This window comes from Cynocephalus volans, chromosome 10 (genome assembly GCF_027409185.1).
Source record: "Cynocephalus volans isolate mCynVol1 chromosome 10, mCynVol1.pri, whole genome shotgun sequence".
Lineage (NCBI taxonomy): Eukaryota > Metazoa > Chordata > Mammalia > Dermoptera > Cynocephalidae > Cynocephalus > Cynocephalus volans.
Window position 1 is genome coordinate 89,667,967 of NC_084469.1, and position 27,130 is coordinate 89,695,096.

Below are 27,130 nucleotides of genomic sequence, written 5' to 3' on the forward strand. Positions count from 1 at the left end.
TTTGGCTCCCTTCTTCAGGGGTACTTTCCTAAGTCTTTTAGACTAGGTCACGTCGTCTTCTCATAACAACTTTTATTTTTCCCACTTGTCATTTATCATAGGTTGTAGTTATACTTATCTGGATGGTTATTTGATTAATATGTCTTTTGCTCACCATGTGCTTTATATGGATCCTGGTATGCAGAAGATGCTCAGTAAAATGAATGACACTTGGTTACTCAATTTTATGTTTTTGCTGAAGCTTGCTATTCATGTACGAGTGTATATGGTGGGACTTGGAGGAGGGCTGTTTTGTAATTTCACAAATATGTGTGTGTAGCTTAATCTTACTGAAATTTTGTCACTTTTTGTATTTCTTTAGTGTTCAGTATTAATAAGGTGCTATGTAAGTAAGTGAAACAACAGTATTGTATCTGCCAGAAGTAGATTTCAAATACAAACAGAAATGTTGTAGTAATTTAGTGTTGTTTGTTTTTCCAGGTTGCCAAAGAAAGTGTACTGCAGTTTTACCCGAAAGCTAATATCATAGCCTACCATGACAGCATCATGAAGTATGCTTTCATTATTATGTTGTAAAGTTGTGTTTTCTGTGAATTTTTAGTTAAACTTTTAAAGTATAATGTATTTTTATTAGCCAAATATGTGAGCTCAGTTGTTCTGCTTTTTTAAAATGTTTTTTTCTAGAATAACTAGGGCAATTAAAATGTGGTAGTTTGTGCCCACATAAGTGGCATTCTTTTTACCAGTTTATAAATATGGTTTGAATGATTTAGATAAGCCATGAGGTATTTTTTTTTTTTTTTTTTTTTAAAGATGACCGGTAAGGGGATTTTAACCCTTGACTTCGTGTTGTCAGCACCACGCTCACCCAGTGAGCAACCGGCCATCCCTATATGGGATCCCAACCCGTGGCCTTGGTGTTATCAGCACCACACTCTCCCGAGTGAGCCACGAGCCGGCCCAGCCATGAGGTATTTTAATACTTGCAATAAATAAGTCACTTGGAAACTTTATATTTGCTTTAAATAACAAGGTATTTTAAGATATGAAATATCCTTATACGTGATGATTCAGATTTTTCTAAATATATTTTTCTCATTCTGATTGATTTTAGCTGTCACTTTTTTCAATTTAAATGCTTCTCTCCCCAAATAATCTGTTTATGAGGACTCTGGCTCCTGAAATATAACACTGGGGATTGTGGTGGGGCAGTAGTTTTGATGGTATATAAATATACTTATCTCAGTAAAGATGAATAGAGTGAATATGTAATTTTGGAGGTGTTGGAGCAAAGGAACTCTGGGCCTAAATTATTCTTTATCTACAGTTGTCCAGCTGACGAGTAAGTGAATTTTTTAAAAAGTTCTTGTTTGAGGTAGTGGAATTAGAAGAAATCTTAAACTTTCTCAGGACATTTGTATTTTCAGCTCATTTTTTATTCTCTGGATGTTGCTCTACAAATCTGCCATAGCCCTATAACCCCCTTACTCTGCCTTACTTTCCCAGTGCTGCTAAAAGCAGGGACCCTAGGGGGCTGAACCCTGCCTGATCCTGTACATGTGAGGTGAAGCCAGAGGCCAGGCAGACCCTGGGAATGTGTTCTTTATGTTTTCCCAGGCACTTGCTGCCTAGAAAAGGCCTGGTGGGACTAGAGAAGTCATGCCATCTCTCTGCCGGTTTGAGATTCTGCTCTTGTGCCCTAGGTAGCTGGCCAAAACATATAGGAATTTGGGAGAAATAATTTCTTTAAAATCTGCTAATGTTCAGAAGGAGTCAAACTTTACTGTCTACGTGGCATATACCCTTAATGTCAGTTATTTTTGCACTGTTATTACATTATTATGCTTTCCAGGACTCAGTATTATACTGTGAAGATCATGTTTAAGGCTAGTTGTTTTGGTGACTTTTTTTTGTTTTGCTTTGTAGCCCTGACTATAATGTGGAATTTTTCCGACAGTTTATATTGGTTATGAATGCTTTAGATAACCGAGGTGAGATTATTTTAATACTTTTAATTTCTCAGTATTTTCCCTTCCCCATATCAAAGCTGTTTATAGATTTAGTATTAATTAAAAGATTTCTTTATGAGTTAGAACTTAAAACACCTAAAGAGAAGATCACATTTAAAGCTTGCCAGTTGATTTCAGTTTTGTCTAGAACCAGTTTGTTCCAGGCAGGAATTTACGTATCATGTTCTGCTATCCTACCAAAAGATGTAAATAAAGGGGACATTAAAAGCTCTAAAGAGTGTGACTATGGAAGGTGTGTGTGGATGAGTTTGTTTCAGATTGTTTAGAGCATGTAAACACAGTGTGACTTCATGTATGTGAAGATCTAAGAAATATCAATGCCCAGGTCTCACCCAAGACCGATTAAATCAGACTCTGTGAATGAAGCTGAACATTATATTTTTTCAGAGCTCCACAGATGTTTCTAAAGTGCAGTCAAGGTTGAAAAACTGCTGTTTTAGGAATGAGGCAACAGGATGCTAAAGTCAGAAGCTATGGCTTTTGAATTGTTTTAGGTATATCTGGTGCCATAAGATGCCAAATGTACACGTTTTAATCCACTTAATATTTTTACAGCCTGGGAATGGTGTTTCGTGTAATCAAGTATTGTATAGACAGTCAGTATTAACAAATCTCTGTGTCTGGAATGTGAAGGTGAAAAAACTTCAATAATATTCCTTGCTTGTAATTACTTCTACATGTAGTGAGTTTGTAACAATTTTGGGCCAGAAATACCAAAAGAAAAAATATGAGAAAGAATCAGAATGACTCTTTTAACCCGATTCATCTTTTTTTTCTATCCTTAAACTGCCTTAATAGTTCCAAGTTGATATTCCATATTCTTCACTTACTTCCATGTATTGCTTGATAATTATATTAGTATAGTAGCAAGTTAAGGAACACATTGAAACAATGTTTTGGCTAAGGTACAACAGTAGAAGAGAAACATGGCTCTTTGGAATTTGAAAATTATTCATTTCAAAGAATGCTTTTCCTGGAGTAAATTTGTGATATAGATTCCTTATGTTTGAAATTTTGCTAAGTTAATATCTCTTAAATGTCTATGATTAACAGTTTTATTACCCTGGCTATAGTCACAAGAAAATTGTACACAAAAACAGTAAGAAATAGTTTGCATAAGTGTCATCCTGATTAAAGAAACTAATTTGTTTTTCCAAAAATTCTTGCTAAGTAGTATTTTTCTTTCAGCTGCCCGAAACCATGTTAATAGGATGTGTTTGGCAGCTGACGTCCCTCTTATTGAGAGTGGAACTGCCGGTTATCTAGGACAAGTAACTACTATCAAAAAGGTAAAGAAAAGATTTGTTTCATTTTACTTTCCTAATATTTATTTGGGACTTTAGGGTCTCAGAGAAATAAACTTTGGATTTGTATAATATGAGCGGGTCAACATTCAAGACATAAGGATTTTCATGCCCATGTAAAACTTAGGATGTTATAAAGGTACCCAAAAAGACTATGGGCAAAGAAATCTTTTAGCTCTGTGCCACTTTTGTTTCGTTTAACTTGTGCATTAAAATCCTTAGACTGGTAAGCATAATAAACTTGCTTTTAAAAATTTTTCGTAGCTGTGAGAGTACATGTACTGCCTTAGTATATATATGGTAAGCCAGACTTCTAAAAATTACATTCTGGGCTGGCCAGTTGTCTCGGTTAGAGTGCAGTGTTGTTAACCATAGTTAACGGTGTTGTTAACCCTTGTTGGTCAAGGGTTCAGATTCCCGTACCAGTCAGCCAACACACAAAAAATCATAAAAATATAAAAGTTACATTTCATGTGAAGGAGTCTGGATTTATTATCTGAAGAGAAGTTTGAAAACTTTTTGGGTGTATTTGTGAAATACTTCAAACATTTAGATAAAACTGGAGAATAGCAGCAAACATCTGTGTACCCCTAATTCAGTTTAAAAAGTCTCAATATTGTGATTCATTTGCTGTTTTGATCTTTTTTCTTCTAGTTTTTTAAAGAAATTAAACATTATAGATATATTTGAAGAATTGTTTTTGCAGATTTTGAGATTATGAAAAGGGAATTATAATGTACTTCAAATTTGCTGGTTTCGGCTGGTCCTAAGGTAGTGAGTTATCTCAGTTGATTGCTCACAGTCAGTTACAGATCAAACTCTTTGTCTACTCTTTCCCCCTTTTCACTACTGCACTTGAGTGGCCTTAAAAAAGAGAGAAAAGAAAATAATTTTGCTGGTTTTGTTTGGTATTTTTTAACAGTTTATCCATGTTAAAAATTGTGGCTCTCCTTCATTTGTTTTAACTGTTAAAACATTCTGCAAAGACTGTCAATGTGTGTTAAATATAGTTGAATAAATGGAGGCCTTCAGTATCTGTTGACAGATCAAGGCAGTATTTCTCTTTCTTGCACCCTGATAGAAGGGATGGCTTCTTGCCGTGTGGTTGCTGCCGAGAAAGCATATTGGAAGGCTGAGGGCACAAGAAATGGTATTATGGGAAAAAACCCTGAATCTCCTGCAATTTATATTAAAACAATGGGTTTTGGTTCTTTTATATACTTAATGACTGTGATCCTGAGACATCAGTGTGTATTAAGACTGAGGTTGAAAACTGCTGAGATGAAGAAAGATAATTCATTTGATGGTTTTAAAAAATTGTCTCAGGTGCCATAGACTTCTTCCAGGGCATGGATTTTTTACATTGTAACTTTGATCTTAAATGTATATCAACAAAATGAAGCATGTTTGGTTCAGTAATACCTAGGATTTTTCCATATATTTAGATATCTTTTGAAATTAATAACTACTTTTATTCACTTAATTTTTAGGAGATTATAAGGGTATGGCTATGAATGATATTTAAATAACAGATTTACAACTTTGAGAAATAATTGGTTGGAAAGCTGTTGGTTGTCTTTCTAGTATTTCTTTCTCTTTAGTGTGATCAAGGTAAACTTTTCATGTTTGACATTCAGGTGCAGTGATTTTTATTTGCTTTGGTATAAATAATGTTTACTGGGCCAGGGGTCAGAGGAGTCCTGGCTCAGCCTTAGTTGTGACTGTGGTTGATTCAATTAGCTTTTGTGTTAGAGCTTCTATATCTGTAAAATAAGGATTTTTGGGGTCAGTAATATTTTAAAATTTCCTTGACAATATAAAACCCAGATGTAATATAGATGAATGAATGAAGTGTTTATGATATGTTACCTTATAATGCTGAGAAACCAGCATCATGGAATAAATGTTTTTTTCATATCCCGACTTTGTAGGGTGTGACCGAGTGTTATGAATGTCATCCTAAGCCAACCCAGAGAACTTTTCCTGGCTGTACAATTCGTAACACACCTTCAGAACCTATTCATTGCATCGTTTGGGCAAAGTATTTGTTCAAGTAAGAGTGTATATATTTCTGAGCATAATTTCAGTAGTGATTATGGAAAATGGGGTCATTTTATTTAAATATCTTAGAGAGTTTGTACTTAAGTTTCAAAATAGTGAAAGGACACTTTAGTAGCTTTTTTGTGATATTTCTTAGGTTACATTAAATTCAGCCAACATTCAGTACATGCTACTTAGTCTGATATTGGAGATAGGCATGTAACTAAATGAATACAAATCTATATATTTGGAAATATGAAAACATAACCCATTGGTTAAAAAAAGTCATAGTGGAAGTTAAAAATACTTTGTAATTATAGTGAAAATACTGTGTTTGAAAATTATAGGATGCATTGAATGTAGTAGTTGGGAGAAAAGTTATAGATTTGCATACATGAAAAACAGCTGAATATTAATGAGGTAAGAATCCCACTTAAATTAGAAAATGAACCACAGAAACATATTTTTAAAAATGAGAAGGAAGGATAGTCATGCACCACAACATTTTGGTCAGTGGTGGACCGCATATACGACAGTGGTCCCATAAGATTATAATGGAGGGCAGTGAGGGAATGAATAATAAAAATAAAAAAGTATCCTACCCCCCCACCAAAAAAAAGTTTAAAATGGAGTTGAAAAATTACTATCACATGGTGAGTAATTGTGTCGTAGTGCAATTAATTTTTTTTATAGATTTAGTGTATCCTAAGCATATAGTGTTTATAAAGTCTTTGGTAGTGTACAGTAATGTCCTAAGCCTTCACATTCACTCACCACTCACAGACTCAAGCAGAACAACTTCCAGTCCTGCAAGCTCCATTTTTTAATCTTTTATACTGTATTTTTACTGTGCCTTTTCTATGTTTAGATACACAAATACTTACTGTTGTGTTACAGTTGCCTACAGTATTCAGTAAAGTAACATGCTATATAGGTTTGTAGCCTAAGAGCAGTAGGCTATACATGTAGCCTAGGTATGTAGTAAGCTATTCCATCTAAGTTTGTGTAAGTACACTATAATGTTCAGAAAACAACAAAATTGCCTAATGATGTGTTTCTCAGAACATACCCCATTGTTAGGCAATGCATGACTATTAATTGAAATAAGAGCAGGAAAAAAAACTGGCAAGTTTGATTACAAAATAGGAAAAAAGAAAGAAAAAACAAAATCGGAGAGGAGGGATGAATAAGAACTAAATGGGGAACATAATCTATGATAGCACAGATTAGATTGATAATAAGGGGGAGAAGGATGATGATGATGATAATAATAGTAATAATAGTAATAGTAATAATAAAAGACCATGCCAGTACATTGAGAAATTTGAAGATCTGGGTAAATTTATTTTCAGAAAACTTACAAACCTGACTCAAAAAGAAATAGCCTGAATATGATATTATACTGTAGAGACATGTAATCAGTAATTTAAATTCTTCTGATTAATGGACTAAATTTATGTGATTCTGCAGATGAATTTCACTACACTTGCGAGGAATGTAGTATTCTCATCTTAGGCAAATTCCCAAAGAAATAAGAAAACGGAATACTACTTAGTTCATATTATGGGGCTATCATGTCTTTGATAACCAAAATCAGTCCAAGGCCATTATGGTATAAGAAAAGGAAAATTGCAGTCTCATTCATAAATTCTATACAAAATATTAGCATATGAATTTAGCCATATAAAGCAAAGAGTATACCATAACCAAGTTGTATTTATTCAGGAATGTAAGCATAGTTTAACGGTAGAAAATCTGTAGATGTCCTTCACTTCATTAAGAAATTAAAGAGAAACTATATAATCATAATCTTCCTAGATGTAGAAAAAACATTTGGTAAAATTTAACAAGCATCCTTTCATGGCAAAGCTTAGTAAAATAGAAGGAGACAATAACTTTCTCAACCTGATAAAGGGTATTTTGTAGAAACCTACAGCAAACATTGTCTTTAATTTTTGATTAAGATATTACATATATGTACTCAGAAAAGTATACATCATAAGTGAACCTGACAAATTTTTACAAAACAAAGCACTTTAAGCTTTATTTATTTGGCAAACATTTTTTTTCTTTTTTTAATAGACTTTACTTTTTTACAACAGTTTTAGATTTATAGAAAATTGAGAAGATAGGACACAGATCCCATGTACCTCCGTACCCACTTTCCCCTACTATTAACATTTTATATTAGTATGATACATATGTAACAATTAATGAACTAATGGTTGATATATTATTAATAAAGTCCACAGTTTATTTAGTTTTACTTAGTTTTTACTCAGTGTCATTCTTTTCCATGATCACAACCAGGATACCACATTACAATTGTCGTGTCTCTTTAGACTCCTCTTGGCTGTGAAAGTTTCTTAGACTTTCTTTTTTTTGATGTCCTTGACAGTTTGGGGAACATTGGTCAGGTATTTTGTAGGAGGCCTCTCTATTAGAATTTGGCTGATGTTTTCTCATGATAAAACGGGTTTTGGGTTGACGGGAATACCCAGAGGTAAAGTGCCATTTTCATCACATTCTATCAAGGATAATGCTATCACCATGATATATAATTGCTGATGTTGGCTTTGATCACCTGAATGAGGGAGGGTTTGTCAGGTTTTCCACTATACAGGTACTTTTTTTTCTTCCCCCTTCCATGCTGTACTATACACTTTAGAAAGAAGTAACTGTGGGCAGCCCAGTCCTGAGGAGTGGAGAGTTATGTCCTACCTCCTTGAGGGCAGAGTAGCTACATAAATTATTTGGAGTTTTTCTGCCTGGGAGATTTGTTTCTTCTCCCCCATTTATTCATTATTTATTGAATCATTTATGTCAATGTGGACTCGTTGGTATTGAATATATTTTATGCTTTGGGTTGTAATCCAATACTACTTTGTTACTCAAATTGTTTTAGCTTTGGCCATTAGGAGCTCTTTCAATCTGCTCTGTGCTCTTTGGCGTGTGTGTGTGTGTGTGTGCGTGCGTGCGTGCGTGTGTGTGTCAGTACAAGATGTTCCAGGCACGCTTTGTGTAATTCCTGTCCTGGTCTTAGAATAAGCCATTTTGCCAAGGTGTCCCAGTTCCTTTTATTAAAGAATGGTTTTAGCAATCAATATCTGGGTGCTTACGCATTCTTCTAGGGTGTTGTTTTACATCCTCTAGCTGACAGAGAAAAAAACAAACGTTTATATTAACTTGTGCATATGTGTGTAAATATTTCTGTATCTAGACATCCATATTAAGCTAAGTATAAGTTCATGTTCAGTGTCTCCAACTCTAATCAATTACCACATGGATCATTCTAACTTTTTTCCACTTGCTTCCTCCCCTTGCTTATGTGTAAAGTCCATTTCAGTGGTCAGAAAATTTGCTCCCACCATTTACCATCCATAAGTTTATGAATTATATAATGCTGGCATTATTTTTGATGATAAAAATTTTAAAGCATCCACTTTGAAATGAGGGACAAGATAAGGATACCCATTATTGCTGCTTGTGTTTGGTGTTGTATTGGATATTCTTAGCCAACACAATAAGACAAGAAAAAGAAAATATAGGCTTAAGAATTGGGAAAGGAAGAAACAAAACTGTTGTCATTTGCACATACATGGTTACCTACATAGAAAACTGTAAAGAATATACAGATAAATTAGTAGAAATAATGACATTTTAGAAACATGGTTGACTAAAAGATCAGTATAAAACAACCAATGGCATTTCTATATATAACATCAGGTAGTTAGAAAATGTAGTTTAAGAATAGGTAACTATAGAATCATATAACTAACTATAAGAGATAACTAAATACAAACACATCAAAAAGTACCTGAGAATAAATCTTAAGATGTATAAGACCAATGTAAAAAATTAATAACTATGAGAACATAAAAAGAAGTAATAAATAAAAGGACAGAGTGTGTGTGTGTGGATTGGAAGTCCCAATACTGTTAGTATGTCATTTGAGTCCCCATACTGTTAGTATGTCTCCAAATTGAGCTAGAGATTCAATGCAATTCCAATTAAAATCTCATCAGTGGTTTTATTGGAACTTGTTCAGCTGATTCTAAAATGAATATGGAAGAATAGGACCCAAGACGAGACAAAACACTTCTGAAGAAGAATGAGTTGTGGTTAGTTGCTCTAACAGATGTTAAGATTTAACATAAACTAAAAATAATTTAGTGTGTTGTTGATGCAGGGACAGATAAACAGACCATTGGGACAGAATACACATCTCATGACTGAGGTCACATAATAGATCCTAGTGAAAGAAGGGATTAAATAAAAGGTAGGGAATTGGTTATCAGTATGGAAAAAATTTTCATTTCCTACTTTAAACAATATATTAAGTTTAAGTCCAGGTGGATTAAGGATTTAGATGTGACAGGCAAAACTTTAGGCTCTTATAATGTATGATGAAATTTTTGTCCTCGAGTTTAGGGAACAGATTCTTAATATGCAGTAAGTCCTAACAGTAAAAGAAAAGTGATACATTTAAATTCATTAAACATATCTTGTCATCAAAAAACATTAAATGATGTGTAAACAATAAGCCACGATATAGGAGAAAATGTTTGTGACATATGATCAGCTAAAGATTGCAATCCAAAATACATTTCTGCAATCAATAAGAAGATAACCTGACAAAACTAATGTGAACAAGCCTTTTTCAGTTAAAGGGAAACCCAAATATAAGTCCACAATGAAATACTATTTTATACTCACTAGTAGGAGAGCGTTAAGTCTAGAGAGGAAGTGAATCAATAGGAACTCTTATACACCATTTTGTTGGGGGTGTAAATTGGTACAACCAAATGGGCATTTTATTGTATAGTGTATCAGGAGTTTTGAGATTATAGATTTTGGGGAGGGTTTTATTGTAAAAGGGATTCCTTTTAAAGTAACTTTAAGTCGTTATGCTTGAGGAAAAGTTGCTAAGTTTTATATCTGTAAGGGTTATCAAAAATTTTTTTGGATAACTTGATTGATAAAAGAGAATTTCAGCTTAATACTTTTATATTGTTTCTTAAGATTCTGTTCAGTAGTAAAAATACATACTACCATGAAAGAAAAAGTATCTCTTGTTTACTGCTGAATTTCCTGCACCTAGCACAGGACCCTGCACGTCAGTTGTATAGTAATGTTTGTTGAACAGCTAGCCACAGATGTAGTTCACAGACATTTTCTTGGCGTTAGAATGTTATCCAGGTTGGAATGTAAAAGCCACTCATGTGTTTCTTGTTCAGAGATTTTAACATTGCAATGTGCAAAGCCATGCTAGGTGGAGAGCATGAAGATGGATATAGGTCTTCTAAAATTCAGCCTTGCTTGCATTGTGATTGAAATTAAGATGCAAGCTATCTAAACAGAATACTTTGATGCTTTTAGGTTTATAAAGTGTAATTTATCAGTTGTTCACTCTTTATCCCTGCTGAACATTTTGTATATTGTAAGTTAGGTGTTTGTGAGGAAAGTAGGAGAAATAAAGCCCATCTGTTGAGAGTGCTTTGTTGTACATAAATATTTACTACTCTTAAATTATAGCCAGTTGTTTGGGGAAGAAGATGCTGATCAAGAAGTATCTCCTGACAGAGCTGACCCTGAAGCTGCCTGTGAGTAAACTATTTGGCATATGTTTTCTTATCAGTGACTCCTACCTTTATTTTACTAATTTAATATTGGCAGCTTTTTTTTTTAAAGATGACCAGTAAGGGGATCTTAACCCTTGACTTGGTCTTGTCAGCACCACATTCTCCCGAGTGAGCCACGGGCCAGCCCCTAATATTGGTAGCTTAAGAGAAAAAAAAATATTTGCTGTTTGTGTGCTTAACATACATGTGTTACCTCATTTTTAAAACAATGTTTGACAAAAAGGATAGTCCCATTTTACTGGTGAGGAAATCAAGATAACAGAGAAATTTCATACATCTAGTAAATAGAGCTAGGGATTTATTTTTGAACATACATGAAGCCTTCAGAAACTGAGGTAGAAAAGATGCTGATAAGCATGTTATTTTCCTGTCTCTTCAAATTCAGCATGTGTCACATGCACAAGACTTCCATGGATGACTTTTTTTCCCCCAGAGGTTAGTAAGAGCTCAGTTCTATATTTATTACAGTTGGAAATAATATGTTTGTTTTACAGGGGAACCAACAGAAGCTGAAGCTAGAGCCAGAGCATCTAATGAAGATGGTGACATTAAACGTATTTCCACTAAGGAATGGGCTAAATCAACTGGATATGATCCAGTTAAACTTTTTACCAAGGTTAGGTTTACTTTCTTTATAATCGTGGACAGGTTTATGATTTTTTTTTTAATGTGTATGTGTGCTTCAACATTTTATTATTATTTTATTAAAAATAGTTTAACATTTGCTTGCACATATTTGTGGAGTACACTGTGATATTTCAATACATGCATATACTGCACAATGATTCACTAAGTGTAGATAGCATAATTTTATACCCATTAGTCCACCACTTTTCCTTCTCCCTGCTTCCCCAGATTTATAATCCTAATTCTGTTTATTTTAAAATAATATGTAAATCGAATTAAGCTTCTTTCTGTGTATATGTTAATGCTAGAATGATTCAACAGAATGATTGATGTAGTCTGGACAAGCAAGTTCTGAAATTTTAGCACTTAACACTAAATATAGTATAAGTATAAATGTAGCCTCTTTGTAGGAGGTAAAATACACAGACTTGCTTATTATATACACTCTTGGTTGTCCTTCCTTTCCTGACTTTCACAGAACTTTTTGGTTTTCCTTATAACTGATTTTTGGTTCCTCCTGCTACTCATCTTCACTTTTGTCCATTTCCTGGTCAAATCTTCTGTTGGTGGTTTAACTGGCATATTTTAAATCACCCTTGAATCCCTAAGCCTCTTTTTCTTGGTAAAATGCCTCTTTAGTGTGTATTATTTGCCTGCTGAATATTTTTCAAGAAATCTACAAGTTTGTTTTGATTGGGTCTACCTAATTATTGCACAGCCAGGCCCTCTGGTCTGTGTTTTAAAAGACTTTTTTTTTTTTTTTTTTTTACTTTGGCTCCCTAGCAAGTTTATCACGGTAGGTCCTTGAAACTTTCTCAGCTCTTAAACTGACTAATATACTTTTGCAACCTTCACTGAGCAGATGACCTTAAGGATATGGTAACAAGTTGGAAGCCATTGGACATAATTTTTCTGTTGAGAGAATGTCCAGCTTCACTGCACACTTTATTTTTTCCCTTCTGTTGGAGAGAAACCTCTTTTGATGAACGCTAACTCTTCCATATGGCGGTTTTCCTTCCCTTTGTACCTTATTCTTTGAACAGTATTTTCTCTTTGCATCTTGGATTTTTTTCTTTTTTGGCTCCGTCTTTCTGACATGCACAGGTCCCAATGTCCAAAGCATATGGCTCACTGCTTGCTCTCTCTAGCTAGCTTCACCTCTTTTCCTCAGTGGTAACAGATGTTACAAGTTGACTCTCTTAAGCCTATTGGCATTTCTTTCCTCGCTACAGCTTTTTCTTGGAAAATTGTTTTTGTTTTGATTATACACTAAAATAATTCTCATTAAAGGGGAAAGTGGGAAGATAACTGGTAAGATAAGCTGAGGCCAGGTCAGGCAAGACTTACTAGGCAGTGGGAATCCATTGAAAGGTCGTCTTACAGGATCACTATTAACGACATAGAGGGGGTGCACTGCACCACTCTAGGACCTGATATTCATATTGTAACCAATATGGGACAGTACCCCTGGAGTTGTGCAGTGCCAGAGTAATCTGAAGTATAAGCCATCTCCACTCCTAGTCGAGGATGGAGGAGACATAGTCTCAATAGGACTTTATAGTGAGGAACAGTGAAGAATCAAGAATGATAAATGATACCTGGTTTCTTATTGGGCAGCAGGATGTAAAGAGGTCCCATTCTCTGAGATAGGTGAGATGGAAAGCAAATGTGTGTGTAGGAGTTGAGATAGGAAAAGGTGATGAAATCAGTTGTGAACTCGTTTGAGATTTCTCTGGAACATTAGAGAGATGACAAGTGGTTCTGTAGGTAGGTAGAGAGGTTTAGACTGTTAATGTGGATGAGAGTCAGGTTTAGAGATGATTTAACTAATGGGAGTGGACATGATAGATCAGTGAGGGTAGAGTGAGAAGATTGGTCAGTAGAAAAGTCTCAGGGACTCCTAATATTTGGTAGTAGTTGGATAAAGGAGAAGGTGGTGGAGCTTGTGCTTGAAAAACTGTGCTGATTCTCCCTTGCCTACCAGGGTTTTTAGCTAAGTGTTCAAGGTCCTCAACAAAATGTCCCCATCCACATTTATTACCCAAATCATAATGGATTCCTCATCTCCTTGCCTGTGTACCCATTTCAAATGTTACCATTTCCTTGTACTCTTTCCTTATTATTCAGACAGATAAAACAAAAATCCCTATAGTACTGAAGGCTTTGTGATTTTTACACTAAATTGTATTCTAATTATTTGCATATTTGACTTGTTTTCTAGTGATTTAAGATGCTCAATAAAGCTATTTTTAAATAAAAATATTTAAAAACTAAATATTGAGTATATTTTGATAGAAGTAGTTCTAACTTTTTAATTTAGCCAGATCTAGATTCTTACCTGGTACCCGCAATAAATGTTGAATAAATTAATCAACAATAGAAAATGCAGATTAGGAAAAAGTAGAAATAGTAAAATCACCTGAAATTCTACCACATATTTTTCTGTGATGATTTCTCAGTCTATAAGTGGTTTTTGTAGTAATAATTGTTTGTGCATTTGGGTGCTTTAGTTTTGCTATATTTTTGTGTTTGGGCGTGTTTCTTGGTGGGGAGAGAGCACATTTCAGAGATGTTGTACATAAGAAATTCTGTTGTTGAGCACTTTACTTTTAGAATGTGCATGCTTTGTTGGTGTGTACCGGTGAACTTGGCGATCACTAGGCTCAGTGGTCATATTCTTGTGGAATTGGTATATGTTTATCCACCCTCTTAATTTGTATGTTTGTGCTTCACACTGGTATTTGTAGTTTTGGGGGAGGTGACTCAGGACGGCAGGGGCAGTTGGCACAGTTCAGAGATCCTTTGCCCTGCTTTCCCCAGAGCACTTCTGCTTTTAACTGTTTTTTTTTTTTTTTTTTTTTAAGATGACCAGTAAGGGGATCTTAACCCTTGACTTGGTGTTGTCGTCAGCACCATGCTCTCCCTAGTGAACTATCCCTATATAGGGATCCGAACCCGTGGCCTTGGTGTTATCAGCACCACACTCTCCCGAGTGAGCCACGGACCAGCCCTTAACTGTTTTAAATGTAGGGATTCTATGTAAAATTTCTTATTACAAATGTTTTTCCTTTTGAAAATTGTTATTTACTGGTATGTGCCATATGTCTTTAAATCAAATTTCACAGTGTCATATTTATAAGTCAGCAATGAAGTTTGATTATATTTTATCACCTTTTAGGGACTATAATGTTTATGGGATTTATCCTTTTTTTTAAGCTTTTTAAAGATGATATCAGGTATCTATTGACCATGGACAAACTGTGGCGGAAAAGGAAACCTCCAGTTCCATTGGACTGGGCTGAAGTACAAAGTCAAGGTAAAGAATATGTTTTGGTCTTTGGGATACCTAAAATGGAGATTCTTTCATCTAAAGTCTTTAAAGAGCCCTATTATTTCTTGAAAATGGCATGTGTTCATACATATAAACAATTCAAAAAGATATGAAGAAGGAAAATCACTGGACGTCCCATTACTTAAGAGTAATAGCCATTATTAACGTTTTAAGGAATGTTTTGGTAGTCAGTCGATTCTATGCACATAGGTACATATATCCGCTTTACAAATAGTATGACTCCATTTATGTATACTCTGACTCTTTTCAATTAGTAGTATTTAACTAGTTCCTTATTGATTAACAAGTAGTTGTTTCCTATTTTTCCTGAAAAGTGTTGTGATGAGTGTATATGTTCATACATCTTTGTACCCTCTTTAAAATTTAATTTAGAAACACATTTTAAATTTTAAATGCAGAGGAAAAAACTATTGTTATTACTTTCTTATCCCACTTCCCCTCAATACATTGTGTGTCTCCCTTATCTGAACTGTATTGCAATTTATGCATAGCAGTGCAGAGTGCATTGGAACTTAAAAGATTCCAGGAGACTTTGAATGTCACTTTGGAGCTGTTCTCAACAATGTGGGGTACTTACCTTATACAAATTCAAATATGACTAATAGTTTCCATTTAGTGCTGATTGTTTGCTGGAGGTAATGTCTATCATCTTATCTATATTATATCCTTGAATTTCCCGCTGACCCTATGATGTCCTGAGGTGGTTTTACATCTTTCCCATCTCGATTTTTGAAAAGGACAAGTCAGTCGACACCAGTTGACGATCCACCAGAGAGAGCTGGTTTTATTAGGCACACACATATATATAGGGTTTTAAGGGAAAGCTGATTGGTATAAAATACAATCCCTATTTAGCATACCGCATGGGGCTTGGGAGGGAGCTGATTGGCGTGCAATTCGGGGGGAAGGAGAATGCGGAAGAGAAGGGCAACCAGCGCCATGATGGGGTGTGGCTTATGTGATCACGGTGGGGCTTATGTGATCACGGTGTGATCCCTTGGGGCATTTGGGTTCTTACAATTTTAATTGACAGTTTTCTGGTACAGATATTTGTATTGTAGTGATAATTATTTTAATGGAATATGTTTCATATTCTTCGATTTTCTTATTGGTCAGTGATTGAATTTGTTAAATAGAACACAGTAGAGAAATGGCATTTGTTAGTGAAATTTCTAATATTTTTTCCCTTAGGAGAAGAGACCAATACATCGGATCAACAAAGTGAACCCCAGTTAGGTCTGAAAGACCAGCAGGTTCTAGATGTAAAGAGCTATGCAAGTCTTTTCTCAAAGAGCATTGAGACTTTGAGAGTTCATTTAGCAGAAAAAGGGGATGGAGCCGAGCTCATATGGGATAAGGTTTGTTTTGAAAATGTGTGGCCATTACTTATATTTCAAATATATGTTTTAGTTCTTGAGCTGTATGAGAAGCTCGTAATTTTTTGGATATTGTTTATTCTACCAGATTTTGAGGAAACACATTGAATTTGTTGTGGATGTTATCTGTAATTACTATAACGAACTGAATTTTCTATACAAGAATTCAAGCAATATTATAAAATTTCATTTGGGAGTCTAGTAATGTGTTCATGGTTTGTGACTTTTGACTGACTGAAGAAAATAGGCTTTAACTTATGTAAGTAGATGTGTTAAAAGAAGTCATGCAATCCTTTCGGAGATAACAGCTCAGACTTATTTGACCTTGAAAGCAATAAAATTTCCTTTCTTTTGAAATAGTTATAACTGTTTCAGAGGTCTCAGAAACAGACCTCAATGCAAAAATGAAATGTAATTATTCTTAGAAGCTAAAATAATATTTAGTACTTTGTGAATAGATGTCATTTTAAATTTTGATATTATGAGTTAATTTTACTTAATTGTAGTTAGTATTTTCTGTGGCCATAAGTGACTTATCTAATAAAGTTTACATGTTGCTATGGTGGTAAAGATTTACCATGGGTTTTAAAGTAAGAAAAAAGAATTTGGCCAGTTTTAGAAACCTAAGATAACTTTGTACAAATTTTAACTTTGTGTGTACAAGTTTTGGAACTTTGTCTGAATTAGATATCTAAAATCTAGTAAATTTAGATTTTGGAGATTGTTATAAACATTAGTCTCTTGGGTTTACGTGATATAAAGGGTAACTTTTTTTTTCATGTTTTCGTTGTTATACTAGTGATTTGGGAGGTTTTTCATCAGTACATAGGGGCTAAATAAAGAACCCTTGGAACTGGGAATTGTTACCCTCTTGAATAAAGTCTACACCTAATGCGTGTGATAAGCCAGATGCCTAGGAAATAGCTGATGAACACTGTGTTGAGTACTGTTAAATATTCTTACTTAGTTCTCACCACAGCCTTATCAGATGTGGATCATCCCCTGTTTGACAGATTAAGAGATTTTGACTGAGGGTGGTTGACTTGCCTGAGGTTGCTCACCCAACCAATAAGTATGTATACAAAGAACCATATCCTATCGATGCCTTTTCTTCTATACTATGATGCTTCTGAATTTTAGACTACAATAGTATCTTCTCAATTCAAAGCAGGAAGCCTTACTGAAATCTAATTAAAGAGAATAAGGTATAGTCTCAGGAAAAATACAAATTGTTAAGGGAAAACTTTGAGTGCATTGCCTTATCTGAAGAAACAGCATATATGGGAGAGTGGTAGATGAAGGGAGTTGAAAGGAATAGTAGTCAGATTTTTTCGAGGCTTTAATGAAACAGCTTTCTCAAATGGCCTTTATCTTCTTTCCTGAAATTTTGTGCTTGTCTAACAACCTTCTCATTACTAACAGACCCAAGAAAAGGGTTTCCATTGTCAGTGAATGGAATTGGTGTTCTGGTGTAAACACTTAGTCTCCAGTGCATTTGTTTAAGCAAGAGCGAATTCCTGGAAGTCTGGTGGTTCTTGGTGTTCTTGTCAGACTACATTCCTGGACCAGAGAAGCTGATGATGAAACCCTGCCCCCTACTTACTCAACCTTCCATGCTGTGAGGCTCTACCTGACTGGCCTCTCCCTCAAGATCACACCTTGTTGTAGTTGACAGTCTGAGTGTTATGAACATGTGAAAGTATTGTTCTGAAAGTAATACTAATCAAACTCGTGAATAAATTTGTGGGAAGACTTGTCAAATTGTATAATTATTGGCAGGATGACCCATCTGCAATGGATTTTGTCACCTCTGCTGCAAACCTCAGGATGCATATTTTCAGTATGAATATGAAGAGCAGATTTGATATAAAATGTAAGTTGTTCTGTAATTCAGTTGCATCGTCGAAACCTCAAAAGTTTTTTTTTTTCTTTAACAGCTAAACATATTTATCTTTTTTTCCCCCCAGCAATGGCAGGGAACATTATTCCTGCTATTGCTACTACTAATGCAGTGATTGCTGGGTTGATAGTATTGGAAGGATTGAAGATTTTATCAGGAAAAATAGACCAGTGTAGAACAGTGAGTATTTCTATTTGCATTTTTTATTCAACCTCTTTTTGAAAGTAATTTATAAAAAGCACATTAAACAGTTTTTAAAATTAAAACAGTAAAGTTGGCTTGAAGCATTGGAAAAATTGTTCTGGTTACCTCACAAGTGCATGTTTAAGTAAGCTTCCTGGAAATTACAACAAAAGAAAAGCACATTTGCTTCTTTTATTTTTGTTTAATAAGTGGAAACAGAAGCTAATTTGCTTCTAACTTCCAATTTTACTGAATTCTTGTAGCAATTCACTGTGGGGTTGTTATACTAAGAAGTTTTTTCAATTGTTTTTTAATTCTAAGAGTTCTATCGTTTTTAAAATTTGCTTGGTCATTTTATAGTCCTCTGTTCTTCAGTCATTCTTTTTAGTTTTCTCTTTTTATTTTAGTTATTTTATATTCTTTGATAATGTTAATGTTTGAAATCTTTATGGTGTAGTGTTTTGGTGACTGGCTGGTACGGGGATCCAAATCCTTGACCTTAGTGTTACAACACCATGCTCTGTCTAACCAGCTGAGCTAACTGGCCAGCCTTCTCTCATAGCATTTTGTTTGCTTGTATGGTTTATGATTTTTTTTTTAACTGAATTAATGTGAATTAGAACTGTATCTGTTGTAATGCATTAAAGACCTGTTGAAGGCGTACTTCTTCAAAAGAGCATTTGTATTTACTTAAATTTGAGTGCTTGGGGCACTACCAATACAGAAAAATTCTGTAAAAAAATTATTTTTAATTCTCAGGTTTAGGTTTTTCTACCCATGTATGTATTTAGACAGCAAATCTGCATGAACCCTATCTTATCGTAATGAATGACATGGGAAGATATTTCCCCCTCTACTAAGTACCAAGGTCAAGTTAATTTTTCATGCCATTTCTGTGGAGAAGTTTTTTTTTCTCCTCTTTATTTTCCTCCCCTTTTAGGTCCTTGTTTTACGTGTCTCCTATTATAAGAGTTGCCTATATTAATAGGGGATGGGCTAGGTTTATATCTTAAAATTAAAGCTACTTGGATTCTCTTTGGATTCCTGCTTTCTGTTGAGTTTGTGTCTGGAAATGCTTTGCTTTCTTACCAGCTCAAAAATACTTCCTAAAAAGTAGTATAGCCAATACTTTTGCTTTTGTTTAGGTTTTCCTTTTTTTTATACTGTTGAAATAAAAGGACACATTTAATGTTTAATCTGTGATGGTATTCTTATTTTTCAGTGCCATCATTGAGGTATGCTTAAAATATCTTTTATGGTTTTCATGAAAGGTTGAAGGAACATAGAATCATATCGCCAGTCTGCCATCTTGATTCAGTTTTCTATTTAAACTTTTATTTTGGTTATCATATTTTAATTCCTAACAACTTTATATTTTGACTTCTGCCTTTTATAGTAGTCTGAGCTTATATTATGGCTACAGTATCCCTTTGAGCTTACAAACAATATGTATTAATTATTGAACTTATTAAAATGTCTGTCGTTTCCTATAACATCCTTCTCGTTTCTTTGCCTGTTGGCATCCAACCAACTCTTGGACTATTTTTTTTTTTTTTTTGTGACCGGCTACACCACGCTCAGCCAGTGAGCGCACAGCGCCGCACTCTCCCGAGTGTGCCACGGGGTCGGCCCAACTCTTGGACTATTGATACTTATGTCTGGATTTCATTTGTTCACATTTGTCAGTGAATACTAGGATGGATTAATAATGTTAGCCTGGGTATTAATAGTGATAGCAGTTGTTTTTATTACTGTTGATTTCCTTTAGCCCACTTAACTTCCCAGTGAAGCCCAAAGTTAAGTAAATCCCTACCACCCTTCGAACCCACCTTATTAGGCTGTCCACTTTACTACCCAGCACTTGCCACACTACCAGTATTCTTTAAGCTTGGGGGAATCCATGGGGTCTTCCTTTAGAATTAATTTATCTTCACAGATACAGTACTACATTTTAGTCACGAGATAAAGATTTGTATCTTAACTTCCTTTGTTTTTCTGACATTAGTTCTATTGTGTTGAATCTTGCTCGTGTTCCCAAAACTTTTTAGTAGTATGAGGTTAGGGCCTTTCTTAATTTCAGTGTAATTTTTTATTCGCCTTGGTTCTTAATTGCTTTTTTGCTTGGGTATTAGAGAAATGGTAAATAGGTGCATATACTGCCAGAAGTACATTGGTTTTTCCCCTAATTATGTAAGTGTTTTTATCATAATCACCATAGAAAATTTGGAAAGAAAGGCAGTCACATTGATTCCAGACATCTGTGGAAGCATTATCATTAATTAGAGAAATGAGTGTATTGGTCTTGTCAAGAGGTTGGTTGACTTAAAAGTTGATAAGATTAACCACTAGGAAGGACACCCAGAAACTGATTTAATATCAGGTACAAGTATGGCTATGCTTTTACTCTTGCTAAAAGAATATGAAGTCTTGTAAAAACAAGATGTATTGTCAGTAAGCCCAGCCTTTTACATGGTAACTGATTAGAAAAGAAGGTTGGAAAACCAGGCTCTAAGGTCATGTTTTTCCTGATCCTTTTTGCCATCTGGAAGGTAATATTTAAGTCGTTTTTTATTGGATGTATGGTAAACAAGATTTTAGGTTGTTTGGAGTATAAAATTGTACTCACATTTCTGATTTTTGCTTATGTTTTTTCTTCTCCAAAGATTTTTTTGAATAAACAACCAAACCCAAGAAAGAAGCTCCTTGTGCCTTGTGCACTGGATCCTCCCAACCCTAATTGTTATGTATGTGCCAGCAAGCCAGAGGTGACTGTACGGCTGAATGTCCATAAAGTGACTGTTCTCACCTTACAAGATAAGGTGGGTACAGGGGCCAGTTCCCTTTTCCTTTTAAAAAAGAAAGAAAAATCCAATTTCTATTTAGCCTTTTAGAGTATTACTGTCATAGCAAACTAAACACCAGGTCATTACTTTGAAAGACTCTGACTACTGAAGTGTGTCACTCTGATTCCATGGGTTACTTCACCATCTGGATTCCTGCTGGCTTTTCTGTCTGTGGTTCCAGAATATGTACCACATACCTCAGAAAAAGGAATAAGTGTATTCGGCCGGAATATGTGCCGCAGGCAGTACAGTGGTAGAAAAGTGTCATGGCAAACAAGACTTCTTTGCTCTGTTTCCTAGATAGTGAGTAAATTCTGTATTTTTTGGCAAATAGATATTCTTGTATGGGCCTGGCTATGGCAGTGAACAGATAAGTCCAGGTTGATTATCCCTTATCCAAAATGCCTAAGACCCAAAAGTTTTGGATTTTGAATTTTTGGTGATTTTTATATATTTGCTTTATACTTTACTGGTTGAGCATCCCAAATCTGAAGTCCAAAATGCTCCAGTGAGCATTTCCTTTGAGTACCATGTTGGCACTCATAAAGTTTCTGATTTTGGTGCATTTTGGATTTCGGATGCTCTTGTATTTACATGCCATGTGAATACTTGACTAAAGATGGCAAAGTTTTCCATTTCCAGCAAAGCACAATCTCAATTACTAGCTTTGTATTAAAGAATATGGGTAACTTGCAGAGTTTTGGATGCTCTGGATGTTGGACAGTGACCGCTCCTATCAAATTAGGGGGCTCTTGTCAATCATTTCTGAGGTCTGAGTTGAGGCTTGGTGATGGTACCTAACTTTTCTAACATGACCTGATTTTGGTGTGTTAGGTTAAGTCCCTGAGGAAATACAGCATTTGCACATGTGGATTCAACTATAGAGCTGGAGTGAGGAAAATGGGGGTTTAAGGATGTGGTCTAGTCCTTAGGTTTCTCCTAAGTTGGCTAGATTAGTTTCTTTATTAGGGAAGATTTCTCTTAAATGACCCAGAAGAGTGTCACTTTCCACTTTTGGGATCACTTTTGATTATTCCTCTGACTGTGTCCATCACAATGCTGCATATTTACATACCTCCTAAGATGGGGGAGTAGGCCTTTCTGAAAAGGGAAAGGCTGCTTGATAAAAAATGGCCTTTCTCCTAGAACTGGCTACACAGGGCGGATTGATTTGAGCTTATGTTTTGGTCAGGGAAACAGCAGAGGTATACTGGCCAGGAGAGGGTGGTTACCCCACTTTCTTTCTTAGGCAATAATTATCATTGGTATCTACAGATTCTTGAGCTTAAAGGTATTTCTTCTACTTATAGGGTAATTAGACCCATAGAGAGTTTCTCCATTCTTTTGTAGGAACAAGTAGGATTTAACAGTATTATGACATCTAAATGCATCTTGGAATTTAAAGAGATGACATTCAGGAAGAGAGTAGGTTATCTGAGAAATTTTTCCCGCTATCAAACATCTGCCATTACAAGGTTGGCACAGAGACTGAGATGAAATTTTTCAAGTGTGTATTACAGTACTGCTCTGTAGGGAAAGACAAAATATCAAGAGCCAGTCAAGGAGTTCTCCGTCCTCTGTTTCGAGGAAGTTTGGTCTGATCTGCATCAGTGCTGAAACATGGGGCTAGAACTTGGGTGAATCCCCACTGCTTTCCTGCTTGCACTAGGGGATCTTAAAGAGTGACTTGGCCCCTTTCCAATCTAGGGGAAAGTAAGAGCCTTTATACAAAAAAAGTCTAGGGTTTTTTTATGGTCTTTAATTACCTATATTAATATTTTGAATCTTTTTTCCTTGTAGATAGTGAAAGAAAAATTTGCTATGGTAGCACCAGATGTCCAAATTGAAGATGGGAAAGGAACAATTCTAATATCTTCAGAAGAGGGAGAGACAGAAGGTATTACACATTGCATGTAATTTGCTCCCCTCATTTGGGTGGAGACTACTTAAAGGAAGGAGTGCACATTGGTTTATCCATTCACTGTATTTATTACTCAGTGTCACAGTGATGGGGCAATATTTGATTGTGGAGATGTTCTCCCAAGGTGACTTTGCCTTGGTCACCACAGTTTCAGATCTGCAAGCTCCATGTTCTCAGAGGCTATTTCTCAATAACCCAGTGCACAGACACTGATTTTACAGTGACTACAATGTTCTTGTCCATTTGCAAGGAACCTCCTTGCCTGTATCATGGATCCTAGGAGCTAAATTAATGATGAGAAGACTATTATGGCTGTTATATCAAAGTGAGGAGGGTAATCTAAGGCTCTTGGGTGTTTTGTTCAAGAGTGGGGAAGCCTTGATAGCTTGTCCTACTATATAGCAGGAAGTATTGCTGAAAGTCAGTATCTGGTTTCACTTTTTTCAAAAGTTTAAACAGGGGCCGAGCCTGTGGCGCACTCGGGAGGGTGCTGCGCTGGGAGCGCGGCGACGCTCCCAGCGGCCGCGGGTTCGGATCCTATATAGGAATGGCCGGTACACTCACTGGCTGAGTGCCGGTCACGAAAAAGAAAAAAAAAAAAAAAAAAAAAAAAAGTTTAAACAGGTCATCCCTTTTGTTAATGCATTTGCTGTACAAGGTACAATATGTCTGATTCTATTGAAGCTTTCTTAGGATTCCATTTTAAAATTCCTTCAGACTATTCTAGTCAGTCTAATTGAACTTAGAAATTTCATATCTCCTTTGTCACATCTGTGGCTCATTTCTTGGGTTACCGTTCTAATTGATTTCTCTATGTCTCAATTTTTGCCAGTGTACCATTACTTTCAAAATTTGGAGCCAGTGTTTTCCCTGTTCATCAATTTACTTATCACCTGTTTGTCCACTGATCATTTATTCAGTATACTTTGCCAGATCCTGATGGGGATTCAGACATTAAGCCTTCTTTAAATTAAGATTTAGTGTCAAGATTCTCCCCTTGGTTGTAGTTGCTTGTTGAGAAATTGTTTGGGATATTAGGTCATGTGTAATTGGAGTTGATGTTTGAGTGGTAGTCTATTTTAGGAGTCTAGCTGAATATTCAAGCCCATTCTAGCCAGCTGTCTTCATAAAAAAAAAAAAAAAAAAAGATTTGTGATCAGATGCTATCCCCGTAGATATAGCCAGCTCTTTCAAATGCTAGCTTAAAAATGGAAATTGGTCAAGATTTTTAGTGGCTCAAATGTGACCCTTCTCCACCTAATACATGTGCTGTTGAGAGTGAGACAGCAGTTATTCACATATGTTTGGAGTCTTGTGTTACAGGCATAGTCTTAGATATTCATAATTCAAGGATGAATAAGACAGCAGTCCTTGGCTTGAAGTACTTTATAGCCTGGAAGGAAAGGATATATTATCAGAAAGTGGATTTTGTATAGTCTAAGGAATACTGAACAAAGAGCATGAACAAGGTATGAATTGAAGGAAAATATATTTAGCTTTGTGAAGAGGAGAGTTAAGGAGAATCACAGGAGAAGGGAGGACTCTTGGATCAGTTTCTGAAGATGAAATAAGGACCTTCTGGGCAGAGAAGGGAGTGTCTCCATTTGGACAGAAATGAGCGGCATCTACAAAGGCTTTAGCTTGTGAAACATAATAAAAGACTGGGAATGGCCAGTTATTTGGTTTCACTGGAAGATGAGGTTCTGTGGGCTTGGCAGTGGTTGTGAGGCTAGAGGACTTTCTGTGTCATACTGTAATATGTGTGTGTCTTCCTCCCCTCCCTTGACACCCCACCCCCACCCCCACCAGTAGCCCACTGTCCCACTCCCATCAGGGTTCAAGCAGGGGAGTAGTGTGGTTCAGTATAATCTGCAGAGGGTGTATTAAAAAAGGTGTGACAGTGGAGGCAGGGAGCCAGTTAGGGAGAAAAAGAATGAGGGATTTTTGTTAATGCATAAGCAGATAACAGATTTGAGATTTGCAGGTTTAGAATTTGGAGCACAGGTGAGGAAGAGTAGTATTATTAGGCCTGTACAGGACTGTTGCCTGGACTCTGTCTTCAGAGATGATGCTAATTCACCCAGGGAAGAACTCATGTTAACTGGTTTCCTTTTGAACGTGTTAGTTCTGAGGGGTTTTTAGTTAATACAGATGTGTGATAGGGTTTGGAGATGGAGGGCTAGGTAGGAAATATCATTCTCCAAGGACATTCCAGATAGATTAAACAGTTAAAACAAGAAGTAAATCTGGGAAAGAGCTAGAACAAATTCAATATTTTTTTAGGTGTCAAGGTAGGGAAACGTCTAAGCATTTTCCTTATAAGCAACAAAAGAAATTATAAAAAACAAAAAAGGAGAAGATTATTGGATTGAAAATTGAAATTACATATAAAATTATATCCTTTAAACATGATAACCAGAATTTAAAATATGTATGGGAGTACTTCAAAAAGTTTATGAGAAAATAGAATTAAAAGATAATAGGAATCTTTCCATGAACTTTTTAAAAGACCCCTCATGTTGTTTACCTAGTGTGTGCCAGGCACTGGGGATACAGGTCAACAGGTTCTAGACAATCTATATTCGTCACAGATCAGATATTCAATAAAGTAGATTGAGTGCTGTGAGGAGGGTATAAATTGGGAACAGGATGAGGCAGCAGTCTCATGACACTTGAATGCTTTTGTAGGCCAGGATAGAGCAGCATTTGAACAAGCAAGAAAGAAGAGATAATTGAGGCAGAAAGGCAGAATAGGTAGGAGACGTTAGTGACACCAAAAATTCAGTTGCAGGGGTTCCTCTTCATTGAAGTATTCATGTAGCATAGGTTTATTGAGTGCTAATGGGTGCTATGAGTTGTGTGCTGCATAATAGGGATATTAACACGAAGCAGAAATAACGTATGGAAGATAGAAATGGGTTGGAGTTATTATTTGGGGGAAACTTCATTGGCTCTTTGTTGGAAAATGTTGAAATTTTGTGTTGAAAAATGCAAAATTTATACAAATAAGCTAGGTTTTCTCTTATTTTTGAATTGTAAACTTCACTAAAAAGTTTGAGGTTGTCACAGATAACCTCTTTGCCAGCTGAATGCATATATATATATACACACACACACACACATATATATTTTGAGCTCAATAATTAAGTAAATATCTGTTTCTTTAAATGTGTTTTAATTCACACATCGTTAATTGTATGTATTTATGGGGTACAGTCTGGTGTTTTGATATATATATATGTTGTATAATAATCAAGTCAGGGTAGTAGTTAGTGTATCCATCACCTTATGAATTTATCATTTCTTTGTGGCAATAACATTCAAAAGCCTCTCTTCTAACAATCATGTAATATGTAAAACCTAACTGTTGACTGTAGTCTTCCTACTGTGCAATAGAGCACCAGAACTTATTCTTCCTATCTAATTGTAATTTTGGTTTTTTTGTTTTTGTTTTTTTTAGTTTTTATTTAATCAAAATTGGTTATACATATTTTGGGGGTTCAACGTTGACATATGTTGATCAAATCAATATTAGTGGCATATATATTGTTACAAATCATACTTATTCATTATGCCCTTTGTCCAATCACCCCCCCCCCAATTACCCTAGATTTCTTCTCTCCTGAAAGAGTAATGGTTACTCTGTTGATTTGTTGCCTAGATGATCTGTCCAATGCTGAGAGGTGTGATCATGTCTTCCAATATTATCGTAGAGCAGATGCTTCTTCTGTCACTCTGGAATGGACTTTGTGGAGAGAGACATCCTCTTCTTTTCTTTGGTCTGTGATGGTGACTCTCCTTGTGTCAATGCACTCCAGGGGCTGGTGGACCGTCTGCATGGTGGTTGTGGTGTCTAGCCCCTTTTGTGGCAGTCATGGTTATTGTGGTGGCTGTGGTGGGCCTCCCACACGA

At 35.6% G+C, this 27,130-nt stretch overlaps 1 protein-coding gene across 3 annotated transcripts in view; it reads left to right on the forward strand.

Moving 5' to 3' along the window:
* The window catches only part of UBA2 (ubiquitin like modifier activating enzyme 2), a 41,361-nt gene that overhangs the window by 2,828 nt on the left and 11,403 nt on the right, over positions 1-27,130 (forward strand). For 2 of the 3 annotated variants that reach the window (XM_063110319.1, XM_063110320.1), the window contains exons 3-14: positions 481-551; positions 1,927-1,991; positions 3,219-3,319; positions 5,266-5,387; positions 10,910-10,977; positions 11,511-11,632; positions 14,860-14,959; positions 16,187-16,353; positions 18,151-18,244; positions 18,339-18,451; positions 21,118-21,273; positions 23,098-23,194. In XM_063110319.1, the coding sequence (XP_062966389.1) occupies positions 481-551; positions 1,927-1,991; positions 3,219-3,319; positions 5,266-5,387; positions 10,910-10,977; positions 11,511-11,632; positions 14,860-14,959; positions 16,187-16,353; positions 18,151-18,244; positions 18,339-18,451; positions 21,118-21,273; positions 23,098-23,194 (1,276 nt within the window). Of the gene's footprint in view, positions 1-480; positions 552-1,926; positions 1,992-3,218; positions 3,320-5,265; positions 5,388-10,909; positions 10,978-11,510; positions 11,633-14,859; positions 14,960-16,186; positions 16,354-18,150; positions 18,245-18,338; positions 18,452-21,117; positions 21,274-23,097; positions 23,195-27,130 lie in introns of those variants that run through there. The other variant, XM_063110321.1, reaches the window with a different exon arrangement.